Source organism: Mchenga conophoros, linkage group LG22, assembly GCF_057382185.1.
Source record: "Mchenga conophoros isolate Kocher_MC1m ecotype Shallow Benthic linkage group LG22, M_conophoros_male_GT1.1, whole genome shotgun sequence".
In the NCBI taxonomy this organism is placed as follows: domain Eukaryota; kingdom Metazoa; phylum Chordata; class Actinopteri; order Cichliformes; family Cichlidae; genus Mchenga; species Mchenga conophoros.
Genome location: NC_140546.1, coordinates 23,644,646 through 23,664,249, shown reverse-complemented (window position 1 = coordinate 23,664,249; position 19,604 = coordinate 23,644,646). Strand labels below are relative to the sequence as shown.

Sequence of the window (19,604 nt, the reverse complement as noted above, 5' to 3'; positions counted from 1 at the left end):
TCTCAGACTCGTGTTCATTACTTATTCAGCTCAGAAATGAAGAACAAAGCATCAAAATGCATTTAGACAAGCTGACTTTATTCATAAAGATCTTTGCAGCACCACTTAAACCATTCTCACATGAAAAGGCCTGCATCGGACACGTGACATACATACACAGGTTTGTCTTGTGATGACCGGACATGTGCGTTTCTTTCCTTTTTCTTTTTTTTTTAAAAAGCCTGGTTACAACACGCATAATGACTGAAATAAACAAGCGGTGGTGAGGAAGCCCCGTGAAGACGCACATAAACGACATTCAGTCATGAGGGCTAACAGACTGTGACTGTAAAACATGAAAGTACGTAACAAGTCTAACCCCGTGTCCGGCAGCCAGTTTAGCCAAAAACGAGGTTCATTATCTCCTAAGCCCAGCTTCGTACGGCCGACCTAAGATCAAGAAAGTGCACGCCAGGAAGTAAAACATCATTGGTCCTGTCTTCTTTTAAATATGAGGGAGGTAACGATAAGGGGAGGCGGGTTCACGACGTAATTCACAGGTATCGCCACAATTTATATTTCTTTTCATTTATGTACAGTACATTCAGAATAAAGCCTTATTTAGTGCAGATACATGAAAATGTAGTGCTGTTTTCTTTTGTGTTTAAACCATCTCATACGTACAATATTTCATCTCCACCACACAGTTCTTCACTTTTTATGTACACGCACAGGCGACTCTTTTAAGATGTCACATATTCATATTCACTTTGCATTTATGCTCTTATCTCTCGCGTCTTGCGAAGCATCATACTCTGAGGACAAATAAAGGACGACTCACTGCCTTGGATGATTTCTCACTTGGTGTATGCATGTTCGGAGAAGTTAAAAGAACAGGGACGTTTAGGATGCTTTCCCTCGGAGTCCCAGTTCAGCTTTGTGTCTGTGAATTGTTTTGGAACACAAAATATATATATTTGTGCATTTAATCCCTTGAAGGAGAAAGATGCTAGAAAAGCAAAGGATTGTGGCACTATTCCTGAATGTTAATGATTGTATGTTAACGTGAAAGCTGCTAAATAACTTGGGAGGACTAGCCGCCTAAGTACAAACTCTGCTTCCTTTCAGAAGTAGACTACATTCTCTTAAACGTTCCAAACAAAAAGGAAAAAAAAAAAAAAACCCAGAAAAATCACAACAAAAGTGCAAATGATTGTATGTTAACAAGATAAATCAACCAAACCCGAGTCAAAATCAACTAATAGCGACACATATTTACCCATACAGTATGCCGGAACCCCCTCCCCTTCATTCGATTTGCTCAAAGTTGAGGACGTGGCCGTCAAAGTGCGTGAGGACGTGCCGCTCGAAGAGCTGCTGCTGACAGTTGAGCGGGAACTGCTCGGAGCAGACGGGGCACACCTTCCAGTGGCTCTGGACGTGCTGCTCGAAGCTGCGCTGCTCAAAGTGCGGCGGGAAGATCACCTCGCACAGCGGGCAGCGCTTGTGAACGTCACTACTGCGGAAGGGGATGAGGGGAAAATGGATGAGGTCGGGGGTTGGTGGAAGGGGTGATGGATAGATGAGAGAGACAAAAAATTGAAAAAGAAATGTGAGTTTCCGTGTGGATCATTGTAATGGAGTAGGCCTCTTTTGCTCACAGACCAGATTATGACTAAATAATGAAAGCCAGAGACGTGCGCCTCTTGAAAAGCAGCTGTTGAGTCACTTGCAATAAGCAACTGTGTTACCCCCCCTGCAGGGTAATTATTGGCTCTGTGCGCTACTCTTCCCGTAAGAGCAGAAACAGATAAATTAATTCTGTCTTCATGTGATCCTCTATGTTCATAAGGAAGAAATCTCTGACTGTGTCATTTAGCATGTTATGTCATATATACTGGGGTTCAAAATGACGAGGTCTTACTTGGAGCAGTTTAAGTTCTGGAGAGAAAATGAATCAATGGCTACTTTGATACAAATCTTTTTTTTTCCAAGGCAAAAACTCCCAACAAAGCAGCTGTCTGTGCATCTGTTTTTACTGATGCTCTTGTGCGTTACTTTGTTTCATTCTTTATGTGTCGTGTCTTCTAGGACACCTTGTGTTGAAAATGAATGTCCTACCTGGAGTCAAAGCAGAAGCTGCTCCTGGTTTCACTGCGTCTGTTGGGCTGATGATCACAGGACTGCTGAGCCCCATCTCCCACCTTTGGCACACACACACACAAAAAGAAAATTTCCACTATTTGCTCACAGATCTGAATGCTTTAATGAACACCACCTCCAAAGACAATTACAGGAAAAAGGAGTGCGACTAAAGTAAATGAAGCGTGTGTTAGTAAACTATGTGTACCTACGTTTCTATTACATGACAGTAAACAAGGATGCCCCATTATCCGACAGTCTCTAACTCATCTTCTGCCTGTCCTTATGCAAAACCTCCTCTAATTACTCTCCCCCAGCTCTTGTTATCTTCATCTCTCTTGAGCTCTGAAGGAGTGACACTAATTAGAGCTTCATGCAAATGAGTTCAAAGCACCGTCTTTTAAGGCCAAGCTGCATTTCCCTTCGTTTAGCGAGGGAGAAATCCTCCAGAGACGGAGAAGGGTGAAGTAAACGCGGGATTATCGTGGCAACAACAAAAAGCCAGTGTAGGAGAGCAACGGCTGGGATCGCATCACAGTGATTTAAAATATCCCTCAAAAGTTATGTAGAGAGGTCAATTAATGCTGCCAATCATGGTTTTGTATTTATTCAGAAATACAATGCATTATTTATATATAACAACACTACATACACTAAATATAAAATTTTAGCCAACAATAGGTTTTTCAGTTTTGAGCTAGATACACCGCTACTCACATTTTGTGGCTCCTCTGGTGGATGCTCGAGGGTCTCGGGGGGACTTGTGCTACGGGAGGGTTGGATGCAGACCACCTCTCGATCCCAGCCTGGTGCTCCCGGACCCGGGCTAGACGGTGAGATCGGAGGTGCGCAGGGAGGGGTGCAGGATGGAGCCTCAGGTGGGGGACGGGACACGTGCTCAGGGGAAAGTGCAACATCCCCCCGATCTAAAAAGATTAACACATTAAAGCAGCAGGGGAGCAGCAGGGACACAGAGTGCGAGTAAATCATTTCAGTTTCTGACCCGACCTCTTGTGGTGTCGGTGGAGTAAGGATTGCCGTACTGCAGCTCAGCGGGCCTCTGCGGCACCAGCGGCGGAGGGGAGGGATGCTGGGGGTAGGGCAGAGGGTAGCGCAGCACCATTGGCTGCCGGACCTCAGCACCCTGAACAGCAACCTCCTGCTCCCTCTGCCTGGACATGTAACGCTGCAACTGCTACAGAAGAGATGCGAGAGAGCTTTACACTTTACACTTCACGGCCACACCTCATTTAAAAAGTCCTGGATATCCTCCTGATGCTATAAGTGCAGAACCGCAGTCAGTCTCAGTTTTATAAGTCATCAGTTAACATTTCAGCAGAACCTTTCTCACAGTTGGTGAGTGCGTTCATCTTAAGAGTTAAGTTTCCCGTCTACATTGTTTCTGCCCTTTGTGATTATATCTGAAGCAAGCGCATTAGTACCCTACTCATTACTGTAATGGGTGTCAGACTCTGGCTCCCTCTGCTCTGGCTTTGCTGATAGAAGCACTCACCCTCTCCCTTTCTTTGTAACTCCTTCCTTACTCTCCCTATTCCTCCCTGATCTCCTCTCTTTATGACTTCATTAGTGCGCTGCTATCAGGTTTAACATTTAAACCAGGGTTGGGAAGGTGAAACAGACACGTTGTGTGGCATTTGCACCATCTAATGGCACTGTACCAGTGGGCGAAAGAAGCAAGTATAGATGTATTAATTAGAGGAGAGTGGGGAGTGTTGAGTAAGAAAGAAAAAGCTATGGAAATGGTTCATACACCTCCTATAATTGAAAGCAATGATACTGGTCTGGGCTTCAGCTCAGTCTACATTGTCTAAGTATGTGAATTTGATTGTAAGTAAGAGCTATGTTGAGGCTAAAGTTTTATAACCTTAAGTTGAGGTCATTGTTGAAATATGCACAGTTTTACCTGCAATGAATAGATTCATTTATGCACAACTTGTGCCTGCTTAGAAATCAGAGTATGCAAAAGTTTCTAGAGTGCTCGGGCACTATGTGTGGAGAGAGTGCATTAACATTTTCACTGTTTTTAGACCGATTTCCATGGTGACAGTTGATTTTTCTCCTCTTTTCAGGCCAATATGGCCACAATTTATGTGCAGACAAGTGGAAAACCTGAATGAAAGTGCTGAGTTGCTGTTAAAGCAACAATGTTGCATTGAAATTCATTTAGAGAACACTGGTGGTGGCATCTTTACCTCCTGTAATTGCTCTTTGTCTCTGAGAGCCTGGGCAAGGTTGCGTTTCAGTTCGGTGACCTCGCTGGCTCTCTCTGCCATTTGGACCTAGTGAAATAGATAAAGACAATCAACTCACAGCACAGTGCATCTCAGCATTTTTTTTCATTTGACGTACAGACCTGTAAGATGGGCTCAAGAATCCCTTTATCAACAGCTCCACTCATGTTCAACTGTATTATCTTAAACTCATTTAAAACCAGGATTTGCCTACACTTTACTCTTACCAATTATTTTCAGATTAGCAATTTCATCCTCAACGTTTAGCTGTGGCTCAATTTAATAACAGCTCGTTTAATCTATTATGTGTTGATAGCATTTGTTTTTGTTTAGTTGTTTCAGTTTTTCCAAAACTTTTATTTTTATTCTAACTGCAAATCTGTATGGTTAGCCAATAATTTTAATTGCCAACCATAGTTTTAACTAATAATCTTCAACTTTTTCCCCCTTAGTTGTACAATACCGCTGAAGGGCTGTACAGCTCAGGAGTATTTTCATCACGCCACCGGGCGGGGTAGCATGGACACCCAAGTTTGTGAACATGATGACTTAAGAACGATGCAATATAGGATTTTCAAATGCATACCATAGGAGCATCTACTGAAAATCTCAGACCAGTTTGAACGATTTTGATCTTGACCTCAAAGTCAGGATCAGAGGTCAAGTTTTTTGAAAATTCTGTCTACGTGATAACTTGAGGCCGATGTGGCCAAGGATTTTTTCAAATTGATACCATAGGTGCTCTTATCTAGTATTAGGCTATGGGATAGCATTGGCGACCACCAGTATTTTTATTCATACGATTCATACAGCTTTTAGTTGATAATAACCGCTTTACTTGTTGCTTTTATTTTGTGCCAACTTGAGAAGACCAAAATCAGCCTTCATACAGCCAGGTAAGTGAAAATATTTGGTTTTAATTTCACCTGGTGCAGCCTCAGATGTGTGGGCCTTGCTATAAAACACATAACATAAAGCTGAAGCGGACCAGGGGATCGTAGTAAATCTCTTAGCCTCTAACAGAACTGACCCTGTGGGATAGTTTACATGGCCCGTTGCCCGTCTTCTCTAATTTCACCCCATTTCAAAGGTTCCAGATTCCCTCCCTTCCCATGGTTTCTCTTTCTGCTCAATGTCCATCTGTCTATCCCAATTTTTTCTCTCTTAAATTCTGTTCGCTTCTTTTGCTTCCCCCACTTGTTCTCTTTCATCTCCTTTTGTCCTCTCTCGTGTTTTCCTTCTATCATAAATTTACGGCACGGCATTAGAAGGTTAAGTTCAGGTGAAGGGAGTCCGCAGCAATGTAGTACTATGCACCCCCCCCCACACACACACACTTCATCCTATTCCTCTCCCTCTCTCCTTCCTCTGGGTGGCTGATGTAAACAGCCGTAAAGCATGCCGCTCTGCGGCTGCCTCGCTTGTCAGTCTCCGGGGCCATTAAGAGCAGCTTGGGACCCGGGGTGCTCGCCCCAGACAGGAGACTCTATCAAAGTTGAGGGAGAGCCGTATTTACAGCGCCGATAAACACACACTCACTCATGGAGATTAAATGCTATTTGGTACTTTAGTGGAGGTTCGCATTCAAAATGCAAGGTCTCTACTGAATCACGCACACATACCACACATGCTGGCTCACCCATTGGAAGGTATGGTCCATACTGTAAGTAGTAGAGCAGTTAGACATTTGTTGTTCTTCAGGCTTTGTGGTTCAGCAAATTCCATTTGAATGACTGGGTATTACATTAAAGTGTTTATGCATGGCACAGCAGACCGTCGTACAACAATGTTTTTCAGGCAGCTGTGTTTTATTTTAATGGTAGATTGTGCATAAAAGAGCATTAAACTGAATTTGACAATGAAAGCAGCACAGAGGGAGCCATGCATGTTAAGTGAAGATTTAAAAAAAGAAAGAAAGAAAAAAAATCTACCAATAGTAGAGGTACAAATCCCCACAATATGATATTATCACAATACATGATAGCATGTATATAGCATGATATGATATTATTGCAATTTTTAACAATTTGTTATACACTGAGTATAGATATATAACATACAGGAGTGTCCCAAAATGCACTATATACTTCGTTTTTTCTAATTCATTTCAGATTTTATTTGGAAAGACTTGAGGCCATGAGCATAAGACAGTTTTGGTTTTACAGTTTTTGTAAGCGTATCATTTTTGTGCCCATGGTCCGCCAAGTGACACTGGAGCAGCATTGCAAAATTTCCTACTTAGCAAGAAGCTTTTCAGTCCCCGACGACACTGCTCCAGCACATAACACAATTTATGCAATCCGTGGCAAATTTCTCAAAACAGGATCTGTTCTTGACAAATCACGCAGCAGAACTCCTGCTATTACCACCAGTGATGAAAACACTGAACTCCTGGAGCAAAGCCAGGGAAGTCTATACAGAGCGCTGCACTGGAACTGCACTATGTGGCGGCATACAGCTAGTCTTCAAGGTGCTGGAACATTAAGGCAAGTCTAGCAGGTAAAACTGCAACCACTCCTTTGTTGATGCTAAAAATATGAATAAACTCAGTTTCTGTAATTTGTATGAATTTATTAAAATTGTATAGTGAAATCTGTATATTGTGAATATACTGCAAATTATGTCCTCAAAGTTGTACTTTGTCAGTATTTATTTTAACCAGTATATCTCATTTCTGTTACTTTTTGCTGTGGAATGAGACCCAACACCCTCACAATCACATTCTCTCAGAGCTTTACTTAATCTTAAGGTTATGTCTTTGTGTCTTACTCTGAATCGCTCCTCCTCGTCAGCCAGCCGTTGTTTGAGTGTCTCGTTGATTGCGCACTGCTCCCTCCATTTCTCCTCCATCATTGCCAGCTCCTCCTCCACTGAACGAGTCTGCTCCTTCTCTGCCTCTTCCATGCACCTCTCCTCTACCTCCAGCAGCCCCTGCTCCTCGGCACCGTCCCTCAGCTCCTCCATATTCAGGGCCCCTTCCACCTCACTGTTTTCCTCAGCGCCCAGCCTCTCGTTCTCCACTTCTACCCAACTCGCCATCCTCAGGCTCTCTTCCGGCAGGCTCTCCTTCCACTCCTCTTTTTCATTCTCTTTGTCTTTTTCATTATCATCCATTTGTTTAACTTGACTTTCAACCTTCACCTCAGCTTTCTCTTCAAGTGTATTCAGTGTCTTCTGCTCCTCCTTCTCTGTGCACACTTGTGTATCAGCATTTGTGACTTCCTTGTTGCTGACGTCTGGAGTGATTGTCATCTCAACAGCTTCTTGTAGGACTGCCGCAGCTATATTTCCTGTAAAAACACAAAGTTACAATTAAACCTATTTAAATGTAAAGAGTTTTACACAGAGAAATATGAGCTGAAGGCATTAACCATAATTCAGCTCCTTGGCACTGGGTGGAAAACAGTGGGTCTTTCACTGAAACCCTGTGGAGAAATCTGCAGCAGCACAAGTACAAGGGTACAGAGTGGAGTTTTTATGAGCGAACTTATTGCAGCCTGGCAAAAGTGATCCAGAGGTGCACAAGGACACGAGAGAGAGACTGCCAAAATAAAAATTAGGTGTTTGATTTCAGTCAAGTACGGAGGTGGAAACATTATGTTTTGTGGCTATTTTTCTGCTAAAGATACAGGATGACTTTCCCAAAAACCCAAAAAGAATCCACACAAACATGTGGCAAACATGCAAACGCCACACAGAAAAGCACTGGCCAGATGGTGGAGTCAAACTGTAAGGCAACAGTGCTTTAGCAAATGACGTGGTTCTGATGAATTCATCAAGCCATGACCTCCAGCTTACAATGGGGCAGTTTTTAGCTGAATGTGAAGTGGTTAGGTTAAGAATTAGTGCCTCCAAGTGTGAGGCTGAAAAAGGGTAGAGTGCCCACTCCAGGTTGGGAATGATTTGTTGTCTCAAGTGGAGGAGTTTAGGTATCCTGGCGTCTTGTTCACCAGTTAGGGGAGAGTGACATGTGGATTGGTGCGATATAAGCAGTGATACGAATCCCAAACTGGTCTGTTGTGGTAAAGAATACAGACAGTGGAAAAATGTCAGTCCTAGTTTTACTGGATCTCAGTGCAGCATTTGATACAGTTGACCACAACATATTACTCAAACGACTGGAGAACTGGACAGGTCTTTCAGGAACTGTACTAAACTGGTTCAAAACATACTTAGAAAACAGGAAATACTTTGTATCAATAGGTAACTTCACATCTGAGCAGACAAGTATCACATGTGGAGTTCCCCAAGGTTCCATCTTGGGACCCCTTCTGTTTAACATCTACATGCTCCCACTGGCACAGATTATAAACAACAACAAAATAAACTATCACAGCTATGCAGATGACACACAAATATATATCACAATGTCACCAGGAGACCGAGGCCCTGTACAGGCTCTTGGTAAATGCATTGAGGAAATCAATGACTGGTTGTGCCACAATTTTCTCCAGCTAAACAAAAACAAAACTGAGGTAATAGTCTTTGGCGCCAAAGAAAAACGATTACAGGTCACCAGAGAACTTCAATCTATACATCTAAAAACCACAAACCAGGCGAGAAATTTGGGTGTAGTGATGGATGCAGACCTAAACTTAGAAAAACACATTAAGACAATAACAAAGTCAGCTTACTATCACCTCAAGAATATATCAAGGATAAAAGATCTGATGTCTCAACAGGACCTGGAAAAACTAGTCCATGCATTCATCTTTAGTAGGCTTGATTACTGTAACAGCATCTTTACAGGTCTACCTAAAAAATCAGTCAGACAACTACAGCTCATTCAGAACTCTGCTGCTCGAGTCCTCACTAAGACCAAAAAAGTGGACCACATCAGTCCAGCTCTGAGGTCCTTACACTGGCTGCCTGTCCGTCAGAGGATAGACTTTAAAGTTCTGATGCTGGCCTATAAAGCTCTGAATGGTTTAGGACCAAAATACATCAATGACCTCCTGACCCAGTATGAACCTTCCAGATCCCTCAGGTCATCTGGATCCGGTCTTTTATCAGTTCCCAGAGTCAGAACCAGACACGGAGAAGCTGCATTCAGCTTTTATGCTCCTTATATCTGGAACAAACTCCCAGAAAGCCTCAGATCAGCTGAAACACTCAGTTTATTTAAATCCAGGTTGAAGACTCACCTGTTCTCAGCTGCATTTGAATAAAGCACCAAATCCACACTTTAAGCTTAAATTTCAAAACTTACATTTAACTACTGATTTTATCTACTGTTCTGATTTTATCTGTTTTGATTTTATATACTGTTTTGTTTGTTTGTTTGTTTGTTTGTTTGTTAATTAGTTAGTTAGTTTATTTGCTTGTTTTAATCAATTTTAAATCATGCTTTTTATTTGTTCTTGTTTCTAATGTCTCTGTAAAGCACTTTGAATCACCTTGTTGTTGAATTGTGCTATACAAATAAACTTGCCTTGCCTTGCCTTGCCTAAAGAGAAAGCCGAGTATGAAAATGAAGCTGTCGATTTACTGACTGATCTTGTTCCTACTCTCACCTATGGTCGTGAGAAACTGAGATTGTGAATACAGGTCCGCAGAGATAAGGTAAGGAACTCAGTCATTCACTCAGAATGACTGAGCTGCTACTCTTCCACATTGAAAGGAGGCAGTTGAAGTGGTCAGCCAGAAATGCTAGAGAAATTACATCTCTTGACTGGAGAAGGAGGCTGGGGAGAAGGAGGTCTTGGCGTCTTTGCTGTCTCCCCAACCTAGACCTGGATAAATGGCAGAAAATGGACAGATGGAATATGCCCTTTATCTGAATGTATGTACCTCCTGTTGGTGACTCTGGACTAGGGGTCAGTGGCTCCAGTGTTGTCTCAGTAGATGCATTTCTCTTTGGCTCCTGCAAAGATATACACATCAATGAAATGCAATTTTGCTGGTTTAGGCACATATGGAACTGAACGAAATGTTTCTTTTCAGCCTGATGAGCATTGCTAAAAATTACTCACCCCTTGGGACTCCGCTGTGTTCAGTTTGGCCACCTGTCTGCGGAGGCGCTGACACTCCCGGTACTTCTCCTTATAGTGCTCTGCAGCCATGTGGAGACGCAGCTTCAGCTCCTCCACTTCCCTCTGCAGCTCAGCCTCTGCCTCTGACACCACAATCATGCTGGGGGTCATGTCCCCATTGGTCCCAACACCCTGAACACACAGTGTTAAAAAAATTGATTAAATAAAAACAAACAAAAAAAAGTATTTGTGAATTCATTTATCTCCATTTTAATATAAAAAATATTTGAGACTCAGAACGACTAAGGCAGGAGCTTTGTAATCTAACACAGTTCAAACTGTTCAGCAATAAATTATAAACAAACAAAAAAAAGGCTCAACGCCAAAATCTTCTTTGCACTGTGTTCTTTGTTAAAATGGTAAACAGTTAAAATTTCTCTTGCTTAAATCGGTTGTCCTCAGTTCTCATATAAAAATCATCCATCTAAATAAAACTGAAAAGTGTGAAAATTCCTTTCCATGTTTAGCTACAGATTTCCCTAAACTTCTTTTCCCTAAACACAGGGACAGATATTAAGGAAGTCGACCACTGACCACTTCCTTCTGTGCAGTGCTCCTCATGCGGTCAAGCTGGCTCTCCATGCGTTGGCACTCTGCCTGGGCATCAGCTAAACTGGCACGGAGCTTGTCGGCTTCTAAGCGGGCGCGGTAAAGCTCGGTCATCGTGTGGTCGCGAGTACTGGCTGAGTCACGCAGCTCCGAGGCTAGCAGAGAGGCCTGTTGCCGGGATGCCTGGAGCTGCTCCTCAGCCTGACGGAGCTGCTCACGTACACGGGCCAGCTCTGCCTAAAGACAGAAAGAAGAAATTTAAATATAGTGCAACTGATTTTACTAAAGCTATACCATCAAAATGCTAACCCTGCGATTAGTGGACATTTTTGTTTACATTTTGAGTACTACTTTAGTGTTGCCAGCAATAATATGCACAAGCACTTTTACTTTGTCAGCTTTGTGTGCCAGCAGCTCTTTCTCCAGACTGTCTCTCTGTGCAACGCAGGCCCTGAGCCTCTCCAGCTCCTCTTGGAACTGAGCGATGGTCACCTCCCGGTTCAGCTCCACCGCCTTTAGCATCTGAAGCTCTGCGCTCAGCTTAGTGTTCTCCAGTTCTGTGCTGCGCAGGTGGGCCTACACATATGGCGAAACAGTTAAACAGAACTGGTCAAGTAAGAATGCAGACAAAAACACACCCTCGGCTGGTACAAAAAAAAAAAAAAAAAAAATAGTCAGCCTTTCACGTAAAACACTTCTTCACCTTATAAAGATCTCGCTCATCCTTCTCATTCTTCAGCTGGCTCTCCAGACTGTCTCTCTCTGCTGTCAGCTTCTTTAAGCGATCACGCAGACTGAAAGACATATTGAAAAACAACTTCTTTAGTGCTTTCTTGTGTCTCATATTATAAATCTAAAGTTTTCTTACAAAAAGCTATTTAGTGATTAAGTGGACACCTTAAACATGGCTTTACTGATGGGTATAATCTATGTGTGTATAAGGCCGGAAAATATCAAATGAGAGCCATCAGATGCCAGTGAAATATGTTAAAGCCAGGCTGACATATTCCTGTGCAGCATCTGGCACAATTTTGTATGCATGTTTAAACCTGGGAAGTAAACACGCATGCAAAACTATTCTACACATATTCCACATCTGTGAGGCTGATGTTAAGCTTGCTTAGATTTATGTAAACAGTCTGTCTTCAAATGGATGACTGATGGTTACATGTTGCCATTCTTCACTCACCAATCCAGCTCTGTCTCCTTTTGCAGGCCCCTCTGAGTGACTCCCAGCAGGTCCTCCTCTAGCTGGCGTACCCGGTCCGTAGCCTCTGTCAGCCTCCGCCTTACCTCCTCCCTCTCTTCTGACAGGCCCTGTGAAGAACGCAGCAGCTCCTGCGGGCCAGAGAGGTAGCTGTACATCAGCCTGACAGCCACTACAGTCAATCTCAGTAGCTGAAGAGCTCTATTATAGCCCTGCCAAACCCATTCACTATATTTCAAATACTACTGTCTCTATATATTTCTTATCATTTGTACAGCATAAATAGAATTTTTTTTTAATCAAAAGTTATGGTCAGAAGCTTAAACACACACAAACACTCCTCTTGGCCACGAACATCATAATAATTATGGACTTTTTGTGATTTTCTTTAACTGTCCTTTTTTCAGGATCTTTAAGGACTTTAAAAACAAGAATTGGGTGTAAAAGTTTGAATTTATTTTGGATTTTCCCAAATCCTTCTCTCAAACATGTCAAAAGTATACATACAAGCTCATACATATACATACATTCACTTATATCTTTTGTGAAGTGGTACTGAAGGTTCTACATCATCTTGACAACAAATTGTAGCTTCAGTTCGCCATAAAAAGCATTTATTTGACAGCACATATTGGACTGATCGTTAGTTAGAACAATGGGAAAGTCCAAGGAACTCAGTGAAGAGAGGGAAGTCTAAATTTACACAAGTTGGGAGGGTCTTTGGGAGACATTTGCAAAGAACTACAGATTTCAAGATCATCAGCTCAAACAACTGTATGTAACTCCGCTGTGTCTTTACCAAGGTTTGGAACTATCACCCTCAGATGAAAGGAATTTTGTTAGGATGTTCAGGATCAACCCAGGAAACACAAATCACCACTGTCCACAGTGAAGCAAGTTTTACATTGGCATAGACTTAGAGGGTGCTGACCAGGAAAGAATCCTCTGCTCCAAAACTGACACCTTCAAACTTGACTGAAATTTATAGCTGCCCACATGGACTAATGTCACATAATGCCTTCATCGTCTCATGTGACTTTTATGCTCACACAAAACAAAGATAGACAAGATAGATTACTGGAGGAATAAAGATGAGGCTTTCAAACCTAAGAATGCTGTACCAACTGTCAAGCATGGTAGTTGTAACATCATGCTCGGTGGCTGGTTTCCTGCCAGTCATACTGGTACACTACATGGAATGGATGGTATAATGAAAGAGGAGTACCTTCAAATTCTTCAACTTGGACACATGGGTGTTCCAATGGAACAATGATCTCAAACACACATCAAAACTGGTTTTGGATTGTATTAAGTTTATGGAATAGCCTTCCACAAGTCTTGATCACAATCCCACTGAAAACTCTTGGACTATGCTTAAGTGCCAGATCCGTGCCAGGAAGCCAGCCGATTTAAATGAAACTTTTCCAGGAAGAGTGGTCAAATATTAATCTGAATTATGCCAGAAAAAAAAAGTCTGATGGAGGTATTATTTGTTAAGGGACATTTAACCAAATATTAAAAGTTTTTTTAGTCTGTGCAACTTGTGTATCCAATTCTTGTTTGTCATTAAAGATCTAAACTATGCAACCATGCCATCCTGTAAAAAGTTGAAAGAAATCATTAAAAGCCCCAAATTAACATTGCATTTGTGCCCACGATGACTGTATGTAAACTTCTGACCACAACTGTATTTAATTATTTATTACTGTTCTCGACCTCTACGGCATATTTCTAGTGCAGCTGTAACATGTGAATTCCCCTCTAGGGGTTCAATAAAGCCTTATCTCATCACTCATAAATAACTGGTTACAAGTTATGACTCATTAAGTCTTTTGTTGGACACAAAGCACAGAATAACTATGTAGATTCCAAAAAAAATGTTCAGTAGCATCCTGTAGTGGAAGTACAAAACAATTTACTGCTATCAAACAACACATTATATCAGTTTTGTTTTCTCCGTGTGGTGTGCCTGCAGAGGAAATACCTTGTTTGAACTTGCTGCGAATTAGCAGTGAACGACATTAAATCATGCATAGCTAATATTGGTTGTGACAGGACAACATACCTGTGCACACACCCTTCCTTTATTTTGTAGTATGAGCCCTTAACACACCCATTCTCTTTCACACACTAGGAAAGACAGACACACAGTTACACAGTCAAGGACATACAAGAGACAGACAGAGTGCACATGCACACTCCAACGCATACTCAGGCCCGTCTCCCTCTGGGCTTGGCTCTGCATAGATTACTGTATGATTTTTACGGCTGGCGTTTGGGAAGCACTTTAGCAGTGCGTAAAGACCTTATAAAAAGTATAGTCGTAAAATTAGCAGCCACAAAATATGTACTTATGTTTTCACGTTAAGAAACTCAAAGGATATTTTCATCAGCGAGCCACGAGCTAACGCACCTACTGTAAATGTTTTACAAATGACACACACACCCCTATTCACACAGGTCGTATATCTGCAGATGGACATGCCTGTTGAATGAAAAGCAGCATGGTAATAACAGAGCGTGTGTGTGTAATTTATGGTGATTTTGTCCTTCATAAAAAAAAAAGAAAGAAAAAAAGGGGGGGAAAAAGGAGCAACAGACTAACTCAAAGCAGCCTGTGGATCTACACCAGGAAGCTGCACTAGGGGGCGATAAGAGACTGGCTTCAAGCTCAGAAAAACCTGGCAACTTTCTGGGTTTCACTTCTCTCTGCCAACTCCCCTCTCCTACTTTTATTGAGCTAGCTTGAGGTGACTGTTTTTAGGCGTGTGTGCCAAGCTACTGCTTATCAAATGAGGAAACTCATAAAATGCTAAAATGTGACTCATCCTGATGAGTGAGTGAAGAAGGTGTGAGGGACATAGCGGACGAACTGGGTGTAGAAGTTTTTTTTTTTTTTTTTTTAAACTTTATTCATTTTGACAGATTTTTCTAAACGTATCATTTTAACTTGGATTTAAAATTTATTTCCTCGTCATGCCAATTAAGAAACTCTGAGGGAGAGAGAAAAAAAGCGAGAGGGAAGAAAATAAGACAGTGAGAAAGCAGTGGCCACTGCATCGCGTGACTGAGTGGTGTTTGTCCCTCAGGCTGGGCAGGGCTCTTTTTTCAGACAGGCGGTTTTGCGGACTACCCTCCTCTCATTCCACACACAGACTAAAAGGGTTTGCAAGCGGGTGGCATAATGAGTGCGTTTGTGTGTGTGTGTGTGTGTGTGTGTGTGCATGCTTGTGCATGTGTAAATGCACATTAGAGGGGCCCTGTTGTGTAGAACCTGAATGTGAATGTGACAGCCTAAGGGGACGGAGGGGACGGGGGTTTGTGCAGGCGCATGCACGTGGGTGTGTGTGTGCGTTTGACGTCATGTTTGTTCACTCTGTGGTTGCGATGGCATCGTCCCTGACGCCAGATGCCCAAGAAAAACTGTGTCCCAATTCCGTTCTGGCCCACTGAGTCAGGTCGTTAAAGAGGGAGAAAAAGACACACACACACACACAAACACATGCACAAACAGACACACACTGAGCAGCTTTTTGTGTGTCTGTCAAACATGGAAACAGATTATACATGAATTTAGCCCTTTGAAGTTTTCAGACCTATGATCACTGGTGAGGAACTGGCTCCAAGCCTGTGTCCATCTACACACTCACCTGTACACACCCATACACTAAATACAACTACACACACACACCGAAACTGTCTTAACTCTCTTCAGTCTCAAGGTTGCATATATACCGTTTATTTATTTTATCCATGTACGGACATTTGAACTCTATTGAGTATTCCCAAATATTTTTGCTACTACGGGGCTTAGGGCGAGTGAAGACTTCAGATTTTTTAAATACCATTCTAAATAAAACTTCTGACTTTTAAACTGAAGACAGAATGAGCTCTGTTACTTAACGTTAGGAATATTAATTGCTTGGTTTGTGGGTTGGCTGAGGTTACCATCGGACATTAAAACAAGTTCATCATTGTTGGCGATGACAACAAGCAGATGAGAGATGTAGGCTCTGGGGCTAATCCAACATTGCTGACGTAGGCCTGTCATGTCACAACTGGATAAAAACCTGTGGGCTATTTTAAGGGTGGGAACATTGCTCAGGGTTCCAAATTTAACCGCAATTTAAAAAAAAAACGAAAAGAAAAAACGAGAAATACCAGTTATTTATTTTTAGACTCATTAATTAGGATGGACACTTATACAGGAGTTTTCTACTCCTAATTGAGAACTCAAAGTGCTTTTTTACTACGAGCCCCTTTTCACTCACACACACACACATTCTGACTTTATTCTAGGCCTAAGCTCCTTGTCAGACATTCATGCACAATGAATGTATCAGCGGAACTACATTTCAAGGATTCTTGAAATGAAGACTGCAGGAGCTGGGGATTGCAGCTGCCCCTACAGGTTTCCCTCCCCCTCCGTGGGAGCCTGTACTATTCAAAACTTAGCCCACTACCTCTAACCTGGTTATGTGTCCGCAGCAGGCAGCACGTCTCCCTCTCCTGCTCCCTTTCCCTGGCCAGTCGCTTCTGCTCCTCCTGCAGCTGTTGCTTCTCCTCTTGCAGGAGACGCATAGCTTTCAGCAGTTCCCTGCGCTCCTGCTGTGCTTCCTCCACACGCTAACAGGCAGAAGGAGAAGCAGAAAAAAAATCAGATCGACTCAATTTGAAGGGGATTGGTCAACGTTATCTTCTGGTCTTCTGCAATTTATTACATTTACCTCTCATTTTTCCCCTATTTAGAGTGCTGATTCTATAGTCAGTTACACTGCAGATCGCTGTTTGATGACTCAAGACCAGAGGGGTTAAGAATTATTAATAAATAATAACATTTTGTGCATTCTACCTCTAGCAGGCCCGTTTTGGTGGTGACGACCAGTATGTCGGAGTTGCTGTCATCCTCAGTAACAGTCAGCAGCTCTTCGGTGGGCGTGGCTGACCTGAACTGGAAGGGTGTGCTGGCTCCTCTGATGTCACCAGCGTGAGTGACGTAACAGAACTGGTAAAACTCTCCATCAGATTTAGGAACATAATAAGCTGCACAGCAAAGAAAAAAGAACGTAATGTTGGCACGTAAGGGGGGCACGTTGTGTCCTTCCTTATAATCGTTCACATATACACATATATCTCCTGAAATAAAAGCTTAAGTGTCAGGTGCAGCACGAAGAACTTAAACTGTGAATCATCCAAAGCTCCTTCTTTATAGACCAAGAATAAAAACACGCAGCTGGAAATTAACATAATGGGTTCTTTTATAGACCAAACCTGCTCAAAACTGTTCTAGACTGCCTATATTTACAATATCACCCCAAATATCCATCCAACTGTTCTGCTTCAAAGCAGAGAAAGAAAAAATCACCAGCATTGAGAAGACTTATGCAGAGGATTTAGCTAGAAAATACATTACATATGCTGGGTTCGAGCATTCCAAGGTTACACTGGAAACTGAAGCACATTATTCAAGTGTGAGCCCTGGTCCTCTAGGGCAGTAGAGGAATATCCAGAAGCCAACTGGTTTTACTGACTCCTGACACACCGCAGCGTGCTCTCATATTTTCACTGTGTAATGTCTGACCGTTCCAGGCCCAGTAAAACCAGTTTGCAGGCCCTCAACTGTCTGTGTCTGTGTGTGTCTGTGTGTGGTTTGAGAGGTGCTCAGGTCCCAGGCCTCAGTTTGCGGTCGTGTTCCCTTATTAAATAAAAGTGCTGGTTTTTATATGCACTGTAAAATGGAGGAGTAACTTTGGAATACCCTGGGTTTGTATAGTGGTTTAAATAGTATGTAAGTGTGCGTGCTTGTGTGTGCTGTACCTTGAAACACCACAGCCCTGTGCGCAGTACTTCCTGGTTCATAGTTTTCAGGCATAGGAGACCAAACGAAAGTGTAGTAATCTCTGGCTGTGCTCCAACCCACCTGAGGAGACATTAAAAACAAAAATAAACAAACGATCCCACAGTGTAAAAGTTGTGTGCTGCAGTTCAAATCACGCTGAAGAAGGCCAAATTTTCCAGCAAACATGTGTTAATCGTTAGATCTGATTTGAAAAGATGCTTGATGAAGCATTCTGGAGGACTACATCCAATGTTCAAAGCAAGAATGGAAACATTTAAAACCCCTCATTTCTCCACACACCTCCTCCCCCTTTCACTCCTTTCCCTCAGTTCCTTCCCCTTTTGGACCCACAAAAAAGAGGACCAGCAAAGGTGTGAGAAAAGGGTGGAAGGGCAAGGGGGGCTCGTCTGCATACAATCGTGGGCTCGTGGGGGCTGCAGAGACTAGCCAACAAAGAAATGGGGGGGGAGGGGGGAGGCGAGGGAAGCGGGAGAGTGGATACAAATAAGGTGAAAATTTTACAGAAAATGAGAAGGGAAATGTAATTCCCTGGATTTCACGTGTTGTTAGAAGACAGATGATGAAAGGTCGTCGTGCCCGTCCCAATTCAGCTCCGTGCATTGTAAATCTGTCACATACAGCCGCGCACGCGCCCCGTCTTGGACGCACGCGCACACGCATACCTCCCTGCAACTCGTACTCATAAGTACGCGATGCATTATTGTGACATTACATAACTACGTTTCAGCTGCAGTGAACTCAACCATCTGTGGAAGTGCAGGACGTTTTGTTTTCTTAAAAGAAAAGAAAAAAAGAAAAAAAAAAGAAGAGTTAACCAAAGAATATCACACTTAGATGATCAACAGGCAACGCTTGCTGATTTTCTCTTTAATGAGCTGAGTTTTTAAAAAACTGTTTCTGTAGGAAAATATTAAAATAAATGACTTTTAACTGATTAAATCATTAAATGACTTTCAAGTACAAAAAAAACAGTCAACAAAAACAAAACACGGAAGCTTCAGGTGACGACAGTAAATCACCAGAGCTACTCAAAACGTTTGTCAGGCTTTCAGATTTGATAATGTTGTTGCACCGAAACGTAATTGCAGTGTGTGCCGCATCAACCCCATTACGCTGCGTATAATGCTGCTCCAAACAAATGGTAATTGTCAACGTGAAATCTTGCTGCCAAGAACATTCCTTCCACCGCCAACAGCATCTGAGTGAGAAGCGGGGCTGCGATGGGACTCCAGCCAGGTTTGTTCGTGTGGTCATGTGTATTTGCTTAAGAGAGAACAGACATAAATAATTTTGCTAATTGCAGAGTGAAGTTGACTGACACTTGGTTAGGTATGGTGTGGCATTCCAACAGATGAGTGCTGTTATAAAATAATCACAGGCAAAGCAGCTATCAATCATTCATCCAAGGTGTGAGGGAACAGCACGATGACACTTTAATTATACACTCACACAACGGGTTTCTCCCTGCCGACCCAACGAACATGCCACAACCAAAAACCTCCACGGGGCTTTTCAGGGAGATGAATGTGTGTGTGCATTAGCGTGTGTGTGTGCACGTGAGTCAAACATCAAACTAAATCAGG

At 42.5% G+C, this 19,604-nt stretch overlaps 1 protein-coding gene across 3 annotated transcripts in view; it reads right to left on the bottom strand.

Moving 5' to 3' along the window:
- Nucleotides 1–57: 57 nt before the first annotated feature.
- tax1bp1a (Tax1 (human T-cell leukemia virus type I) binding protein 1a) overlaps nucleotides 58–19,604 on the bottom strand; it is a 26,080-nt gene continuing 6,533 nt past the window's right edge. For 2 of the 3 annotated variants that reach the window (XM_085262149.1, XM_085262148.1), the window contains 15 exons: nucleotides 17,979–18,081; nucleotides 17,014–17,204; nucleotides 16,632–16,787; nucleotides 12,144–12,292; nucleotides 11,658–11,748; nucleotides 11,345–11,530; nucleotides 10,940–11,191; nucleotides 10,346–10,537; nucleotides 10,164–10,236; nucleotides 7,143–7,663; nucleotides 4,335–4,421; nucleotides 3,130–3,316; nucleotides 2,839–3,047; nucleotides 2,101–2,183; nucleotides 58–1,498 (listed from right to left, as the gene is read on the bottom strand). In XM_085262149.1, the coding sequence (XP_085118275.1) occupies nucleotides 1,288–1,498; nucleotides 2,101–2,183; nucleotides 2,839–3,047; nucleotides 3,130–3,316; nucleotides 4,335–4,421; nucleotides 7,143–7,663; nucleotides 10,164–10,236; nucleotides 10,346–10,537; nucleotides 10,940–11,191; nucleotides 11,345–11,530; nucleotides 11,658–11,748; nucleotides 12,144–12,292; nucleotides 16,632–16,787; nucleotides 17,014–17,204; nucleotides 17,979–18,081 (2,691 nt within the window). In that variant the 3' untranslated portion in view covers nucleotides 58–1,287. The remainder of the gene's footprint in view (nucleotides 1,499–2,100; nucleotides 2,184–2,838; nucleotides 3,048–3,129; nucleotides 3,317–4,334; nucleotides 4,422–7,142; nucleotides 7,664–10,163; nucleotides 10,237–10,345; nucleotides 10,538–10,939; nucleotides 11,192–11,344; nucleotides 11,531–11,657; nucleotides 11,749–12,143; nucleotides 12,293–16,631; nucleotides 16,788–17,013; nucleotides 17,205–17,978; nucleotides 18,082–19,604) is intronic. The other variant, XM_085262150.1, reaches the window with a different exon arrangement.